We start from the raw sequence: 16,417 nt of genomic DNA, 5'->3' as shown, positions 1-16,417 counted from the left end.
AAAATATCGATGACAAAATCGTTAAAAATATCGATTACAAAATCGATAAAAAAAATGTATTTTTATATCGATAATTTTCGAGGATATCGATAATAATATCGATAAGAGAACCGATAAAAATATCGGTTATTATATCGATATTATATAGATTGAGTCTCTGTGTATCCATCTATATCCTTTTCTCTATAATTACCTTTATTTTAATCTCTCTTCCTCTATCTTATCTTTACTTTTATCGGTATCCTCATCCTCATCTTTTGCTTTATGTATATAAGTAAACTTTTTAAATTTACCTTAGTCTTCATTTTTTCCTTTATCTTCACGCATCTTTGTTTTTTTTTTTTATTTTTACCTTTGCCTTTATCCTTTTTCCTTTTCTTTATATATGTACGTACTCACCTTTACTTTCATTCTCGTATTGGTCTTTTTCTAAGTGCTATTCTTTAACCTTTTATTTGCAAGTTATTGTTAAATTAATACCATGTGAAAAAAATTGTGGCTTATGTCTTTTTTGCGGCTAGGACTCAATGCATAGTTGGCGTAACTAAACTCTTTGCTCGTGAGCGTGGCTTTTACCAAATAAAATGTGAGGCTTGCAATTATGAATCAAAGGGCACCTAGTATTTATATAATGACAACTGTTCACTTAACAACACAATGACTGAGAACCAATCGTCTAAAATACCTATTTGTTTCTTAAAAATGCATTTTTTATGCAGTAGGCAAAACTATACCAGACTATGTTTTTCCCATTTTCCGAATTTTAGGAACCAAACATTTTGCAAAATTCGCGATTGTTCGCAAACAAGAACCGATCTGAAAAAAACGAATAGAATATCGGAAATCAGCATCTCAAAAATATCCCAAAACGATCCGCAAATAATTTTGTCAACCTGGCTTCTACTGCAGGGCACACTGCGCGTCGTCCGGGGCGTATGAGTGACATTCAATCCAAATGTAATTCGAAATAAAAGCTTATAAAAAATATCCTGGCCTACAAAACTCTCATACCTATAATTCGTATAATTATTTTATTTATATTATATTTTATTTTTATTTAGTTTTTTACGGGTCTGTTAAGGTAGGTGGTTGAAAAGCTTTTGAAAGGACCTAGACCTAGGCTTGAATAATTAGTGAAACGTTGCAAAAGGAAGTAACTTTTATGGTTACAATTCAAAGCAACAAAGCTGTGTATAAGTTTGTAAAAAAAATTTGCATTAGTTTTTTAGAAATAACATCACTGGTTTTTTTTTTTCTAATAAGCACAACTGTCTGTCTATTTACATTCTTTGGAAATGCTTCTTAAGGCACTACCCTGCCACATCTTCAATTCCTTTCGAATCATACTGTTTTCTTTGGCACAGTTTCAATAATTCATTGCTTTTTTCTTTGATTTCCTTTTTGCCTTTTCTGGTTGCACGACCGTTCTCAAACATCAGTGATTGTATGTAATAGAAGAAAAGAAATCGTACTAGTTTCAAGTATTTTTTCTTCGATGGCAACACGATTACAACTTTTGTTTGTCTCATGTCCGAGCAGATTGTGATCGTTTTGAACAAGTGAGCAAGCATAACGGTTAGCTAGTCTAAATGGTTGCAATCGACGCAACTAAAAAAAAACCAAGCAAAGCAGCAAACATTGCCTCAGCTGTCATTGGTACTGGGTACTCGGCTGCCGAAGGCAATGTTTTTGTTTTAACTTTCGTACTAGTATTGGTGGTGTCTTCTGGCGCCTTGGCTTGGGCGTTCGCAGCAATGATAGCAGTTGAACTGGTTAAATACCGTAATGAAGTCTGCTTGTATAATATAATGTTCCATGTTTGCCTTACGTGCCTAGGATGTGTTATTATCATTTCACATTCATGCATCTGGCGCTGCTGTCAGTTAGCAGTGGAGTTCTTTTCGTTTCTTTGCTTTTTCTTTCGATTTCCGGTTTGGCTTCATTTTTGGAATTCTTAGTTTTTCGGTTAGGTTTTCGGTTAAATCTTGAGTCGCCAGATGCCAGTGAGTATTTGTATGTAGTATGTAAGTATCAGTACTAAAGTTTGCACAACACTTTGTGTGAGTATAATATTTTCAGTTTCTTTTCCTTTGCTTTTTCGGCTACATTTTACGAACGAAAGGAAACCTCAAAAAAGATTAACAGAAATAAAAGCAGGTTTAAAAATCAGCAAAAATAAGGAACTGTAAGTAAAGCGGCAAAGAAAATGTTTGTGCAGCATAATTGCATTCAAGATTTTCAGCTTTTTGTTTGTTTTTCTTTCGAGCGCGTGCATAAAATGTATTTATGTATGTATGTACCTATGTATGTATATGTAGTAGTAGTGTAGTAGGTTAGTTAACAGTTGTTGAAAAAACTGTTCTCAAATTTATCCAGCTTTAGTAGTAGAGTTACGCGCCACAATGTTCCTTTAGTGTGTGTGGCAGCAATAAGTTGGTGATCCGGGCTAATAGTTAGTCCTTGAATTTTACATACGGCTCGGAAACTGGAAGCTTGCTTTCCGTCCCTCACAATCGTGAAAAGGTAGAAGTGATGCAAGTGTCGGTCGAGGCAGAACTGCCCTCGCTATACCCTCGAACCATCAACTGCGTCTGGAGGTGTGGGGGCTCGACCAAATTGCTATGAACCCGTAAAAGGCCCTTCGCTCATTTCCCGTAATGGGCAGATGACTACAGCGGCAACTAAACACTGCATGATCCATCTGATCTGAGCCTCCGGCACTGTAGCCAATTCTCGTTTATAAGAGAGGGATGGAACCACAATGGTGAAATGCCTCTCCAAAGCTAACTGGAATTGGCACAGGGCTGTGGAGCAAAGAATACCGCCCACAGCGGGAACAGGCTTTACAGTTTACAGTGCCAATTACGAATGAGAGAGCGAATTGCGTGCCGTAGTATAATTCGCTCTTCGAAGGGGGCCTCTTTTTTTTAAATACTACAGCGGGATTGAAACCTTTACTCAAACGGCTAGGCTGGTAAAAGTTTTTAAAAAGAGCCAAACCACCAAGCTGCTCTTTAATGGAAAGTAGGATTGAGACACCATCTGTTCTTCTAGAGACTTGCTTTCCTGGAAATCAGGTGATGGTTACACCTTCATCTGCCTCGACTGGTGAGGGAGGGTATGCGGGAACCATACCGCTGGCAACCCCGGCTGGAAGCTTTTCTTCATGTTACAATTCGCCAAGCACTGTACATTTCATCTCGAGTGACTATTTAGTTCGCAGGTGCAATGCCAAAAAATTGCATTGCCAAAAAATTTCAAGTCAATAAAAATTTTAAATTAAAATCGTCTGAGATTCGTGGCATTCTATTTAATTGCAACAACTGTTGTCTAAAATATCAAATAAAAAGTAAGTGTTCTCGCTACCCTTTGGTTTTGTGTTTTTTTTTTTTTATAATTTGGACTGTAAGTTGGCAGTGGCACTCAGCACCATTACTGCTGTTTCCAAATGTCACCGTTTTCGCTTCAACATTGGTGTTGGTTATTTTTTGAAATTTTATTTTCGCGCCGCTGTCAACACAAATGTTCCGTTGCAATGTACATTTTCTGGAAAGCGCAAAAAATAAAAAACTAAATACATAAAGGTACGTTTACATATATACCAACAAATCCAACAACTATTCAGGTAGGTAGGTAGGTTGGCAGCCAGCTAACATAAGCAAAGAGCCTAGCCTTGCTGACAGCCGGTGTTGACAGGAGCAAAAACAACAAAAGCAGGCACAAAAAACAAACGCCCACAAGTGTGAACAATAGTTGCAAGCGACATCTTTTGGATGTTTTTGTTGTTTTGCTTCATTTTTTTCATTTGCTGCAAGTGCAACAATTTGTTATGACGCCTGAAAATGTGCAACGTGTTAAATGACATTTATGAATGTTCAAGTATAAAACGAAGCATAGGAAGCGCCATTCGTGTATTTGGAACGTTTGGGATGGTGACGGTTTGCCTAAAGGTGATAGCAGCGGTCTGCTCTGACATGACACGGACGCTGATGGTGCAATTGTTTGTTTTTATTTGCATCAATTTTAATAAATACTCGTAGAAAAAGGTAAACTACTTCGCACCGGCTGCTTACAACTGCTGGACATGGAAAATGTATACATACACACATACATACATAGATAGATGGATAAATGCATGAATACTTTTTAGTTAGTTGAATTTTAGACAGTTATTTCCGAAGTATTACAGCAATGCAATGTAAGTTCTGTCATGTGAAAGCTGTATTATTTATGATTGTAACAGCTGACCAAGTGTGAAAGAGCTTAACAAATACCGTACTAAATAAATAACAATTTGTGTGCAAACAAGAAATGTAAAGTACGAGTTGTTGCATTTGAATTGCAGCTTTTAGGATTTATTCTAACTATGCTTTCAAATTGAAAATGTGCAGTAAATGATTACTAGAGAAATTGATAAAGGGCGGTGAAATGATAATAATAATAATAATAATTCCGTACCTTACTCATATCTGATGGAGATTTTGAAGGTGTACAAAGTAAACGAAAAAGTGATAAATATCCTGAACCAAGTCGTGACAGAAGTGGCGAACAACTCTGCAGTCGATATATAATACGCGAAGGCATTTTTTGTCCAGAATAAAGGATCCGCACCGTTCGTTCAATGTTCCAAAATGGGGTATCAAATTAAAAGACCTGGTGTGAAGATGTCCAATAAGGTTTTACTTTTTTGAAAAGAGTTGCCAACTTTTTTTAATTATGTTCAAATTATTTAAAAAAATAAATCAATTATTACAAAATCGGTATCAATCGAAATGTTTCTTAACTGAACTATAGGAGGGTTGCCACCTGTTTAAAAATTCGAATTCAATTGGAATTAAGGGAATTTGGTAAGGGAAATTTGTATCCACATATGGGTGCCAACCGAAAAGAGTTTTAGAAGGAAGCAGTTTTAAAATATTGTGAACAGTGTTGCCACCAGCTTGAAATGTCGAGTTTAGTTAACATATACATAAGTTATCTGAAATATAAATATATGGATGTCAAACGAAAGAGTGTTAAGAAATCTTTAGTTTGAACAGTTTTTTTGAGGTGAGGGAAGAGGGTTGCCACCTGTTTAAAAAGCTAAATTCAAAGTATTTAATAAATTAAATGAGTTATTAAAATATGGCTATCAATCGAACGGGGTTGCCACACGTTTAGAAAATCTAATTCAACTTAATTCATCAGTTAATTAAAATTTGTATCGCAATCAGAGTTAACAAAGGAGAGTTAACAGAGGTTTAACCTTGAAAATACTTTTGGAGAGGGCTGCCACCTGTTTGAAAAGTCGAACTTAGTTAACTACTACATAGGTTATATGAAATATGAGTGTCAAACGGAAGAGTATTAAGTAATATTTCGTTTGAACATTTAGGAAGTGTTTGGGGAGTCTCAAAAGAGTTGTCATCTTTTTGAAAAGCAACATTTAGATTATTTAATAAGTTAAATGATTTATAATAGGGCGGGTATCAATCGAAATGAAAACTCTTTATTTCTGACGTTTATTTAGGAGAGTTGCCACGTGTTGAAAAACATGTGTATCAGAATGACAGAAGAAAGACATTTAAGCGGATTTTAGTTTGAAAATAACTTTGAAAGGGATTTCCATCGTTTTGAAAAGTCGAATCGAATTTAGTTAACTCATAGACAATTTTCATAAAATATTAAGATGTCGGTGTCAATCGAAAGAGGTTTATGAAAGTTTTTGTTTTGAAAATATCTTTGATATCAATATAACTAAGTAGGTATGTATGTGCATACATTGTATGAGAAGGCATTTTTGTGATAGTCATAAGAATGAATTAAACAAATTAGAGGTCAAATTAAAGACTTTAGCCTGTAGATGTGCGATCAAGTTTTATTTAAATTAGTTAAGAAGCATTTTTCATCGGTATGGGGTGATTTGAAATATGATGAAATTTAATACCTACACTATGAGATACCTCTCTTTACTCAGAAAGGGCTGTACGGGTTTAGATTAAATTTGGCACTCTGATCGCTCATAACTCTGACGAACATTTGGAATATTTTTTAGGTTTTTGAAACTAAATTTAGGGCGTTTTAACGCCAAGCGGGCGCACTAATTTTTACGTATTTAGTGTGGAAATTTTAGGAAAAAATAAAATTTTTAACTGGGAGAATTAAAAAAAAACAGTTATTTTTTTAAATTTTTTTTTTCATTTCTATAAAAGCCTGTTCTTTTAGAAAAAAATCAAGCTGACACTGAAAATCAAATTTGGCAAAAATATGCCAAAAAAATCTATCGCGAACTCTACTCACTCCATCTGCATATATTGGAAAATAATAAATCTTATTAAGATTTATTATCAATTTCTTTCAGCTTAGCGCAGTAGACGTGTAGAATATGGGAAAGTGAAATTAAGTAACGTCTACTAGATTTGTAGACAAAGAAGTAACTTAAAGGTAGTCAGCGCATAGTCATATAGGGATTGAACAACAAGTATTTAAAAAAATAATTTTTTTTTATAATTTTCAGATTATTTATTTTATTGCTTCACTTTTACAGAGTCACATTTGTGTATGTGTGTGTGTGTGCTTTAATATATTTATATACCGATTAAGATAATGTTAATTTATGTTCGTGTAAGTACATATAATATATGCATATAAAATAAATGTATTATTATGTGTTTTATATATTTTTGGGTAAGTTATAACGATAAACAAATATTTTATTTTTTTTTTATAAAGTTTATGCTTTAAATCAAAAGGCTACAAATCTAGATCACTTGCAATTTACAAGCAGCGTTTGAATAAAATTTCAATACACCTACAATTGTTTATGGTAAAGTTAAAAAAGATAATAATTTTGAAATTTAATAAAATAAAGTTTTAAACAAATCGAAATTTTTGTTTTTTTTTAATTACTAACTACTTTCGTCCAAAGAGGCGCGAACAGCATTTTATGCAAAAATATTTTTAAATGCATATATTTTTAGTAATTTTATTATCAGCGAAATGCAACTACAACTATGGTAGTACAAGAAATATTTAAGACATATTTATAAATCCAATAAATGGCTATAATCTAATTTAAAAGTACTTTAATATTTATTGAAAATGCATTCACTGCTGCGCGCTACTTAATAAATACAAAGAAACTTGAATTACCTCTAATCAAAAGGAATGGCTTCTTTGCGTTTTTTTTTGCAAAACAGTTTTCGTTACATTTGCATTTTTTTTTTGTTTACATAAATTTTGCAGTTTTTCTTTAATATTTTAAAGTTCTTTATATTTCTTTACGTTTCTTAATTACTATTTATTTATTTCGCTTATTTCGTTGAAAACTTCACCGCTTCACATCGTTCGCTCTAAGCTTAAGACACTTAGCGCTAAGGCAGTTAACTTGAATTGCGTTTCAATATATTTCTCTTCCATTATACTACTTCCTTCGATTTAGGTACGTGTCAGCATTCCATTGATCATAATATTGGCAAGAGCATTGCGTCGTTTACGCCAAGCGCCCATACCCTGAGCGTGATATTGCAGTTGGGTGTACCATTGCTTGGTACGAACACCATCCTCGGCCTGAAAGTGAAAAAGAAAAAATTAATAGTTATTTGTTTCAACACTGAAAAAATTGACTCAAGAGAAATTTTAGAGTTCATTGGACATATGTATTATTAATTAATTCTTTTCGTTATTGGCTTTTTAGATGCTTAGATCAAGGACTCTGGTCGACCACACTTTCAGAAGGGCTTTGCCCAAAGGCGACCCTCTACTTTCCTTAACATGGATTTTTTTTAAGCGAGCCTGTTTAATAATTTCTTCCCATCAGTATGAGTAAAAATTTTCTTAGAATGATTGAAAAAGGATTAAATTATTCAGAAAGTGCCATCAAAGAACCTAAGATTATACTGTAAGGAAAACCTCAAGTTTTGAAATTAGACAAAAACGTGAACTTAGGATCAGGGTTTTCCAGATCAATTCAATTCCCCAAGATATCTTCATTTTTATGAAAAAAATGTCCAAACTTTAACAAGGACAAAATTAAAAAAAATAACAAATCTTTGTAATTTTTTTAAATCGTATTTCTTTTGCCTAATATAAATAAAGAATTTTTGAATGGTTAAATGAAAATGTGCAATAATTTTTTGTATGAAATAGCGAAGGGGTAGAATGTTACTCATACGCCACATCGTACCGGGTCCTACTGTACATACTCGTACATGGCGTATAAGTACGGTGACCAGATTTCAGTGAACAAAATTCGGTACATTTCTAAAGCATCTAATTCGAACATACAGTTTTGTTTTTAGAATAAAAAGACATTACATCTTTTAATACAGTTTTATTTAAAATAATAATGACTGCTATATAGCGAGAGCACCAATTTGACAGAATAAAACATAACCAAAGATCAAAGAAAATAAGGATGCTATGTATGTTTAGCTTATATTCAATGTTCTTTGTGATAACGAAAGTGCTACCATATTTGTCCGAAAAATGCCTTTTGGGGCATATTATTGTTCGTTAATCCTTAAATGTGAACTGATATAAAATTTGAACGTCTATGATTTTTTGGTTTGTTCGTCATGAAATGCTGCTTATAAATATTTAAAAAGTTTCCTATAAAAGACCAAAAACATTTTTCGGGGTTTTGTGTTTTTATTTTATTATATTTTATAACCAAACCCTTTTGCAAAAAAAATACAACGTTTTATGTGTTTTTTTTTTATATGTTGCAGAACCACTATAAGCAATATTTATGTTACACAAGTAGTCACAACGAAAAGGTGCTGAAAATTAATTGATGCTATAATTGGGACAAAAGATTAAGCTTTTTGTCTTCACAACAAACTTTTAAAACAAACCTTTAAAATAATCCAAACAACAGGATTTATAAATCTAAATGTCAATGTTGCCTATAAGCAACATCGGTCTTTAAAGGGTTAAAAAAGAAAACACTGAAAATTGGGATTTTAAAATGGAAATATCTTGGGAAAATTACCTGATCTATAGAAACGGTAATCTACGACTCAAAAATTTAGTTTACGTTTCTCGACGTTTTTTTGTCTAATTTAAACAGTTTTAATATAAAACCATCTGCTGCTCCCTTAAATTTGTAGTGTGCAACCTGATGTTATAAGACAAATGGATGAATTTACAATTTCACGCCGCCTCCGGATGGCAAATAGTTTCATGAGCTTTTTCAGAGCAGAAATACATATGTACATACATTGGGAGGCTTGCCACTGCCTGTCGAAGGGTGACCGCTGTTAAAAAAAATGTTTCTTATTTAGATGTTACTCGGACAAGGGACAAACCGGTACAAAAACTTCTCGAAGCCCTCTTAGAACGGACTCGTTAGAGTCTGGAAAATCAGCTCCACATACGCAGTTCCAGAAGTATGGAGGAGGGGATAATTAAAGAATTTCTGACATAATGGAACATCTAATGGATGTCGACTTCCCTGGATGAATCCATATATATAAAGGAGACAACCCATATCGTGGCAATAATGCCTATGGTCCTATAAATTTCCGGAAATTGAAGAAATCTCTCCAGCCATGTTCCAAAGAACGATGTGGCTAATACAAATTTTCAGTTCCAGCCTGCGGAGCGAATGTTCCACAAAGTGTGAAAGACAGAGTGGCAGAACGGTCTGTTGGAATACAATTGAGCATTAGGCGTCATGCAGCTTTTGGCCCAGCCTTAGCAAGGAGACGACAGTGAGGTCAGGTTGGATGTAGTTCGACTAGGAATGGTATGCTTGGGGTAGCGAAAAATACTGCATCGATAAACCGCTGTTGTTGATGGCCGCTAGACAAGAGCATGCCGATCGCGATAGGCCATCGACTTCAAAATTGCCTAACTCGAGGGGCAGTGCACAAGTGGGCGTAGTTAGCTGGATGGTGTGGCATCACCTGAGTGACCCCTATCGACAGATGACTTCGGAATTGCAGATCTTTGAAGAGACCGATTTACTGAGAGTCATGATCAGAGGAATGCATAAAGGGAGCGGAACACATATTCGCTCTTTTGACGGGCGGGCTGGTTAAACGGGGGTAGAACGTGTTAAACGCCATGAGTTTCCGCCCACTAGGCCACTCAATCCGTCTGAGCAATCCACCACTCGAACGCACACTGGACTGAGCAGTCGGCTAGAAATATATTTAAATTTTGTATATATAAACTGCGCTTGATTGTCTTAGTGCATGTGGCGTATATGAGGAAATCGAAACACAAACAATTTTGTCTATGCGTGCGTGTCAGTCCAATGTCAATCCGCGATTTTCACGGACTGAAATGGACGAGGCAAACTCGCACTCTCTTCCCCCCTGTTACCAATACAAAACCGTTTTTATGCGGACTGAGCAGTCCAGTGTGCGGAGGCCCAATGATATCAGAAGGCTAAGAGGGCTGTATAAACTGATTCCAAATCTACAAAGACTAGGAGACAACGTGCGCCTAGAGGTGGTAGTCAGACCTCTGATCACCACGCTTTTAAAGGATGAGGTAACTGAGGATCCCGTGTATGTTGTACTCGGAGTATGCTCTGCGCCTATTACGGGAACAAATCCGGATTATACTGAATGCAGTATAGAAAGATACTTCACGTAGACATCAGACGGTGGATAGTCTGAACTAAATAACTATTTAAAATCAATAAAGAAGCGAAAGACTTGCTATACTAAGAGCATCGCAAACTGCCGTGTAGTAGGGGAAGTAATTATTTGCGCCTTAAAGAAAAGTAATCCAGAAGACCAGGGAGCGAACAAAACGGTTATTGGTGAAAACTCTTATGGAAAAATTCACTATGAAGGAAATGTTCTATAACTAAGTGATACATACCAATTGATTTCTTTTTTCACTGAGACCTAAATTTTAAAATAAATTTTTATTTGCAATTTTTATGCAAAATTGAAACAAGTAACGCTTATTTTTGATTTTTATATTATAAATCCAAAATAACAATTATTTTTGATTTTTATATTACTTATATGACTTAGATAACAGTTATAGAAGACTTTGATTTATAAAAGTCATCAATAAAAATAAGCTAGAGACTTTTACTTTTAAAAGTCGTCAATATAAACCAGTCAACGATTTTAATTTTTTAAATCATTCGTATAAAAGTCACTAACATTTTTCGCGCCTAAGGTGTTGGTAAAAAAAAGTTTACTACGACTCATTCAAATGACTTTTCTAAGTATGATTTAAAAAATAAAGGTCAGTGACTGATTTTTATTTATACCTTTTATAAATAAAAATCCCCGATAACTTTTATCTAAGACATATAATTTAAAAATCAAAAGTAACTGTTATTTGCAGATTATTTAGATAAAAATCAAAAATAATAGTTATTTTCGATTTATCAAATAAAAGTTAGAAATAACGGCTATTTAAGGAGTAATTAAATAAAAGTAAAAAAATAATTGTTACAGATCGTTTTTTTTTAAATAAAATTTGTAACTATTACGGTCCCGGCAGAAGACAATAACCTCAACAAGTCGAAAATGACTTAGATCTGGATGTATTGGCGGTCTTTAAGGGAATAGAAGAAGTATCTAAAGTTGACGTTGAGGCTATGAATTTAAAGAAAGATGTGAGGGCCGAGCAGCATCTTAATATTGAAAGTCCTTTAGAAGGCATACACGGGGGCCGCTATTACGTCTATGTTCTTCACCCCCTCAAACAATTTTCTACTACGCCTAAAAGTTCATATTTTACTTCTCTTTATCACTTTTTGAACTATCAATTGTTTTATTACAAAACTGTTTCCGTTTGGTTTTTTTTTGTATTTCAAATACTCACTTTGAATATGAAAGTGTCCTTCGATGAGATTTCCTGCACCTCGAAATAATCATCCCAGTCCGCTTCACTGCACACAACGCATCTGTCCAAATACAATGGCTCACGTATCAGCGTATAGCGTCCGCACTTCTCCTTCATCACCAGCAGTGAGGCCTCCCGTATGCCGGTGTGTTTTGGGAAATTCAGTTTATCTGACATAACTTTTTCTGCCTTATAATTGGCGCTTGGCTGCAAGCAATGGTGCAAATGTTGTTATGCATGTAGTTGTTGTTGTAGTAGTAGTAGTAGTAGTAGTAGGTGGAGTAGAATCACGACGATTGCGGCATACAAAGCAGCCATTTCGACCAAGGCGTATGTATGTGGGAATGAAAAGAAAGAAAGGAGGAAAAAAATTTAGGAAATGTTGAAAATCGTGTAAATGTTTTTTTTTTTTTTTGTTTTTGTGTTTCACACTGCAAATGTACAAAAGCGAACTTTGGAACTCGCATCCTACTGCATACATGTGTACATTTGTACGAATGAAGCCATAAAAGCGTTGACTTTATGTTCTAGTTCTTGTGTGCTGCGCTATGCTATGCTGTGTTCTATGTATGTATGTACATTTCTATGTACATATTCTGGCAATAACTCTACTCGTACTGTCCACACAGTTGGTGGCATTTGTAAATTTTAAAATATGCACTCAATGCGTGAGCGATGCACTCTACCGCCGTACAATCAAACGAAAGGAAACGCAACGATATGAACTACTATTTTGCTTATTCAAATAGAAAAACGCATAGACTGGAATGCTGTTACATCAGATTAGATTGCGCGCTTCATTCGTGTTGAGACGGTACACGAATGTATGTATGTACATATGTAAATGCTTGGGTGGTGTCTATGATTTCCGCATTGGTTCGTTATCGCCTTGTAAATGCTGTACAAGCGACTTCAATTGCCATTTGTGCAACTGTTCAGCGATTGTGTCTAAAATCAATTCATTTAAAAGGGTAAAAATCGTATTTGAAAAGGGCTTTGCACATTTTATTTCCGCCGCTTATCTTTCGAGGTGCTCTTATATAATTGCAAGTGTAAATGAAAGGGCTCGAAAAATATGTATGTGCATTAGGGCGGGTTGATTTTTTTATCGTATAGCAAAAAAGTAAACTACATAAAATTCTAAGAAAATTTTCCGAAGAAACCATGTATCTAAAATAAAATCCTAGTCCGCGCCTCTCGACTTGAAAATTTATATGGCCGCCTTTGCCAAAAAAATAAATGTTAGAAAAAATTGGTTTTTCCAAAAAGAAATCGAATTTTCTGAATAAAATTGTTTAGTAAGGTAGATCTTTTGCATTTTATATTTTTTCTACATTCAAAATATTCACCCATGTACGCAAATCAAAGGAGATGCAAATTGGGGTTAAACTACTTTTTTGATAATTGAATATTTTGATTAGTCACAAAACATAAAATATTTTAAAAAAAGAAAATAAATTTAGCGAAAGAAGAGGAAAAAGATTTTCAAGTCGAGAGGCGCGGATTAGGGTTTGATTTTAGACCCATGGTTTCTTCAGAGAATTTTCTTAGAATTTAATGTAGATAAAGTTTTTGCTATACGATTTTTAATTTTTTTTCATCCATACAAATCAACCCGCCCTAATGTACACATCGTTACCTGAAATGCAAAAAGCCGTAACAACAACATCGTTAATGAAATGGAAAAAGTCGTGGCTAATATTTTTTTTTAATTTTTTTTTCATAAAATGATGTGGGGAGTTGTTATTCGATAAAATCCTTCATATCAATCAAAAAAGTTAATTTAGCATTTTTTATTAGTTATGACTTTTTGCATTTCAGGTGACGATATATACATTGCTATTATTATGGTGGTTAATTTCATTAGATTTACTGAGACATACATACATATGTACATATTTATAAAAAGATATTTTTTTTTTGTTAACTTTCATCTGGTTCAAGCGGACGTGAAAGTTTAACTTTCAGTATGGATGTTTCCTGCGTACGAACGTTCCGTTTGGAGACACATTTTTCATTATAAAAAATATTGTAGGCTCTGAATGAACACAATCTTTTGTCATGAGCAGTCGTTATCAATATGTATATACATCAAAATCGGTACGAATGGTCACCGTACGTATATCCCACAGCACATAGATTGCCTATATACATATGTAAGTATTTACGTGCATTCCTCAGAAAAGGGGAGTTATCTTTTGACCTCTTATATTTTTACGGTCTCTCACTCACTACCAGCGCTAAGCTGCTATCCATTGGGAAATTTAATTTTTTTAACCTATTCTTGCGCTACTTTTATATTAGCAATTACCTTTGCATACTTCCTTTTCTGCATGCCAATTTGAGAGATTTGAGAAAATTAAAATTGATATTGTGAGCGGAAATATGTAGTTCAAGCATTAACTGCCAAGCCATTGTCAAGTCCTAGTCAAACATAGCATAGAAACATGTACAAACTCGCATACATCTATAAAATTTCTGTTTATTTAGTTCATTGGTTCATTGGCTGAATGTTTGTTTGGTTAAGTGGTTAAATACTTAGTTGGCCAGTGGTTGGGGGGGATTGATTCGTTTGCGGCACTTACTAGTTTGGGCATTCACACTCACCTTGCCATTTGTAACGAGCAATGCATTGACCGGTGTTAGTTTGATGGTGCGTGCCTTCTTCCAATTGCTATCCGTCGGTTGTGTGTACAACAGTTTCCCCTCCATGGCAAAACGTACTTCATCGTGATTCCATTCAAGTATGTCGATGGCCATTTTACGTAGTTTTATATTGATCATATCGATTTCGCAAGAAGCACGTCGATTCGGACTCGATGACGATATGCGACGCCAGAGTTTGGTTGGTACATCCTTTGCTTCCTGGTTGATATGGTTGAGATGCAATTCGATTTTCTCTTGGGCCTGTTTGAGTTGGTCACGTCCTTCCAGATGAGCTGGTGTGACCTTGTAGAGACGAGCGAGTAGGAGTGGATATTTGGTGACACGTTGTACGGGTACCTGTGGGAAGCAAGCACAAAACCAAAAGAGTAGAACAAACAATAATTGAAATTTTGTGTGGTTCGGTGTGCGCTTGAATGTGTTTGTATGGGGTCGATGTTTTTGTGTGTGTGTGCTGCTAGGAATTTTACCAAGCAAATTGATTATTAAATATACCTAATGCAAAGCGGATGGCATGATTAAAATGTGTCAACAAGGAGCTTAAGTATCACTTACCGCATTAAGCACTTAGCTCGGCATTTTATATTCAATCAAAATTTTACACTAATCAAACAAAAACCGTATTCGAATAGCTTTAGCGAAATATTTATTCCACTTACCATTAGAAAAGAATTGAGATTCATGCGCCTCAAAACGGCATTCTCCATTTGCGATACCTTCAAGAAGATGCGCAACAACTCTTTCTCCTTCTCGAGATTGGCCAGCAGCAAACTGGCGCCCGCCTGGCGCACACAGTAGCTCTCGAAGGCGTGCAGCATCTGCGTGAAGTCCAGGAATATCTTACCGATGTTCACCGTCAGCAGATCGTCGTCGCCTTGCTCGAGAGCAATGTCGAGTGCGTCGCGCATGCGCTCCGCCAGTGTTTGATTGTTCTCGAGCAATTCTTCGGTATTCAAGAAGATTGCAGAGAGCTGCTCCTGTGTGAGTAGACCGGCCACTAGCATTGGGTGACAGAATTCTTCCAAAATTATTTGCAGATCGCGTCCATATTTCTCCTCCGTTTCAACAATTTCCGTTATGATCTCCTTGCGCTCCACACGTTTCTTGCCACACTTGCGACACACGAGTGGCGCAAATCTGATACCCGAATCGGTGACTTGCGTCTCCACCGGACCATCACAGTCCTCACACAGATGAATGGGATTGTCTAGCAAAAGTTGTGCATTCACTGTGGGAAGTGGATTTTGGTATTTGCTGCGCGAACTTTTGCTAGTTTCCGAGCCGACGCCCGAGTCGTTGCGTTCAATGTCGCTGGCAGTGCCTTTGTTGCGCTGCATCAGGCCGGTCTGTCCGCCATTGCCGCAAATGAAATTGCTGGTTGGCGGCGAGAGTGAGCTCATAACGCTTTGTGCATCCTCACTAGAATCGCTGAGTACTGAGGCGCGCGAACTGCTAAAATCGCGCAACGCTTGACGTTTTCCCAGCTCGCTGAGCGTGTCACCAGCTTCCTCCTCTATGATGATGGGATTCGAGCAGTTGACCGGGTAATCGAAAGCTTCCTCGCGCACTACGCCGCGCTCTTTGGCGTCGACAAGGTATGAAAGTATATCATATTTGGAAGCGCCTTCGAATATGGAACGTGCTGCCTTCTTCTCCATGTCGGCGTCGTTAATGGGCGGTGCGCTGAGTGGCAAAGGCGGTGGGACGTCGTTGATTTCCTCGTAAATGGGATCGCCGTTGTTGCGTATCGACTCGTAGTGATGACTACCCGAATCCTCCTCCTCCTCCAAGCTGGTGGACATCTCTATCTCAGCTAGCGTGGCGTCGACCAGCATCTGATAGAACTTGGAGCGCGTGCTCGCTGAGTTTATGTCCTCATCACACGGGGTGGTGATTTCGCTGGAACAGCTCTGGTAGCAGTCGGACTCGTTAGCGTCGAAGTCGAACATTTCGT

The 16,417-nt window shown here is 36.1% G+C and overlaps 1 protein-coding gene across 1 annotated transcript; it reads right to left on the bottom strand.

The window, feature by feature from the left end:
* Positions 1 to 7,264: 7,264 nt before the first annotated feature.
* Positions 7,265 to 16,411, bottom strand: LOC108373202 (myosin-M heavy chain-like). The gene is made up of 4 exons (XM_017629062.1): positions 15,123 to 16,411; positions 14,407 to 14,802; positions 11,779 to 12,006; positions 7,265 to 7,548 (listed from the first exon to the last, which is right to left on the bottom strand). The coding sequence occupies exons 1-4, from the start codon at positions 16,296 to 16,298 to the stop codon at positions 7,417 to 7,419; spliced, it is 1,932 nt and encodes a 643-aa protein (XP_017484551.1). The 5' UTR covers positions 16,299 to 16,411; the 3' UTR covers positions 7,265 to 7,416.
* Between the last annotated feature and the right edge of the window lie 6 nt (positions 16,412 to 16,417).

This window comes from Rhagoletis zephyria, unplaced genomic scaffold (assembly GCF_001687245.7).
Source record: "Rhagoletis zephyria isolate East Lansing unplaced genomic scaffold, Rhagoletis_zephyria_1.1 Rzeph_scaffold_06466, whole genome shotgun sequence".
Lineage (NCBI taxonomy): Eukaryota > Metazoa > Arthropoda > Insecta > Diptera > Tephritidae > Rhagoletis > Rhagoletis zephyria.
This window is presented reverse-complemented; position numbering and strand designations above follow the sequence as displayed.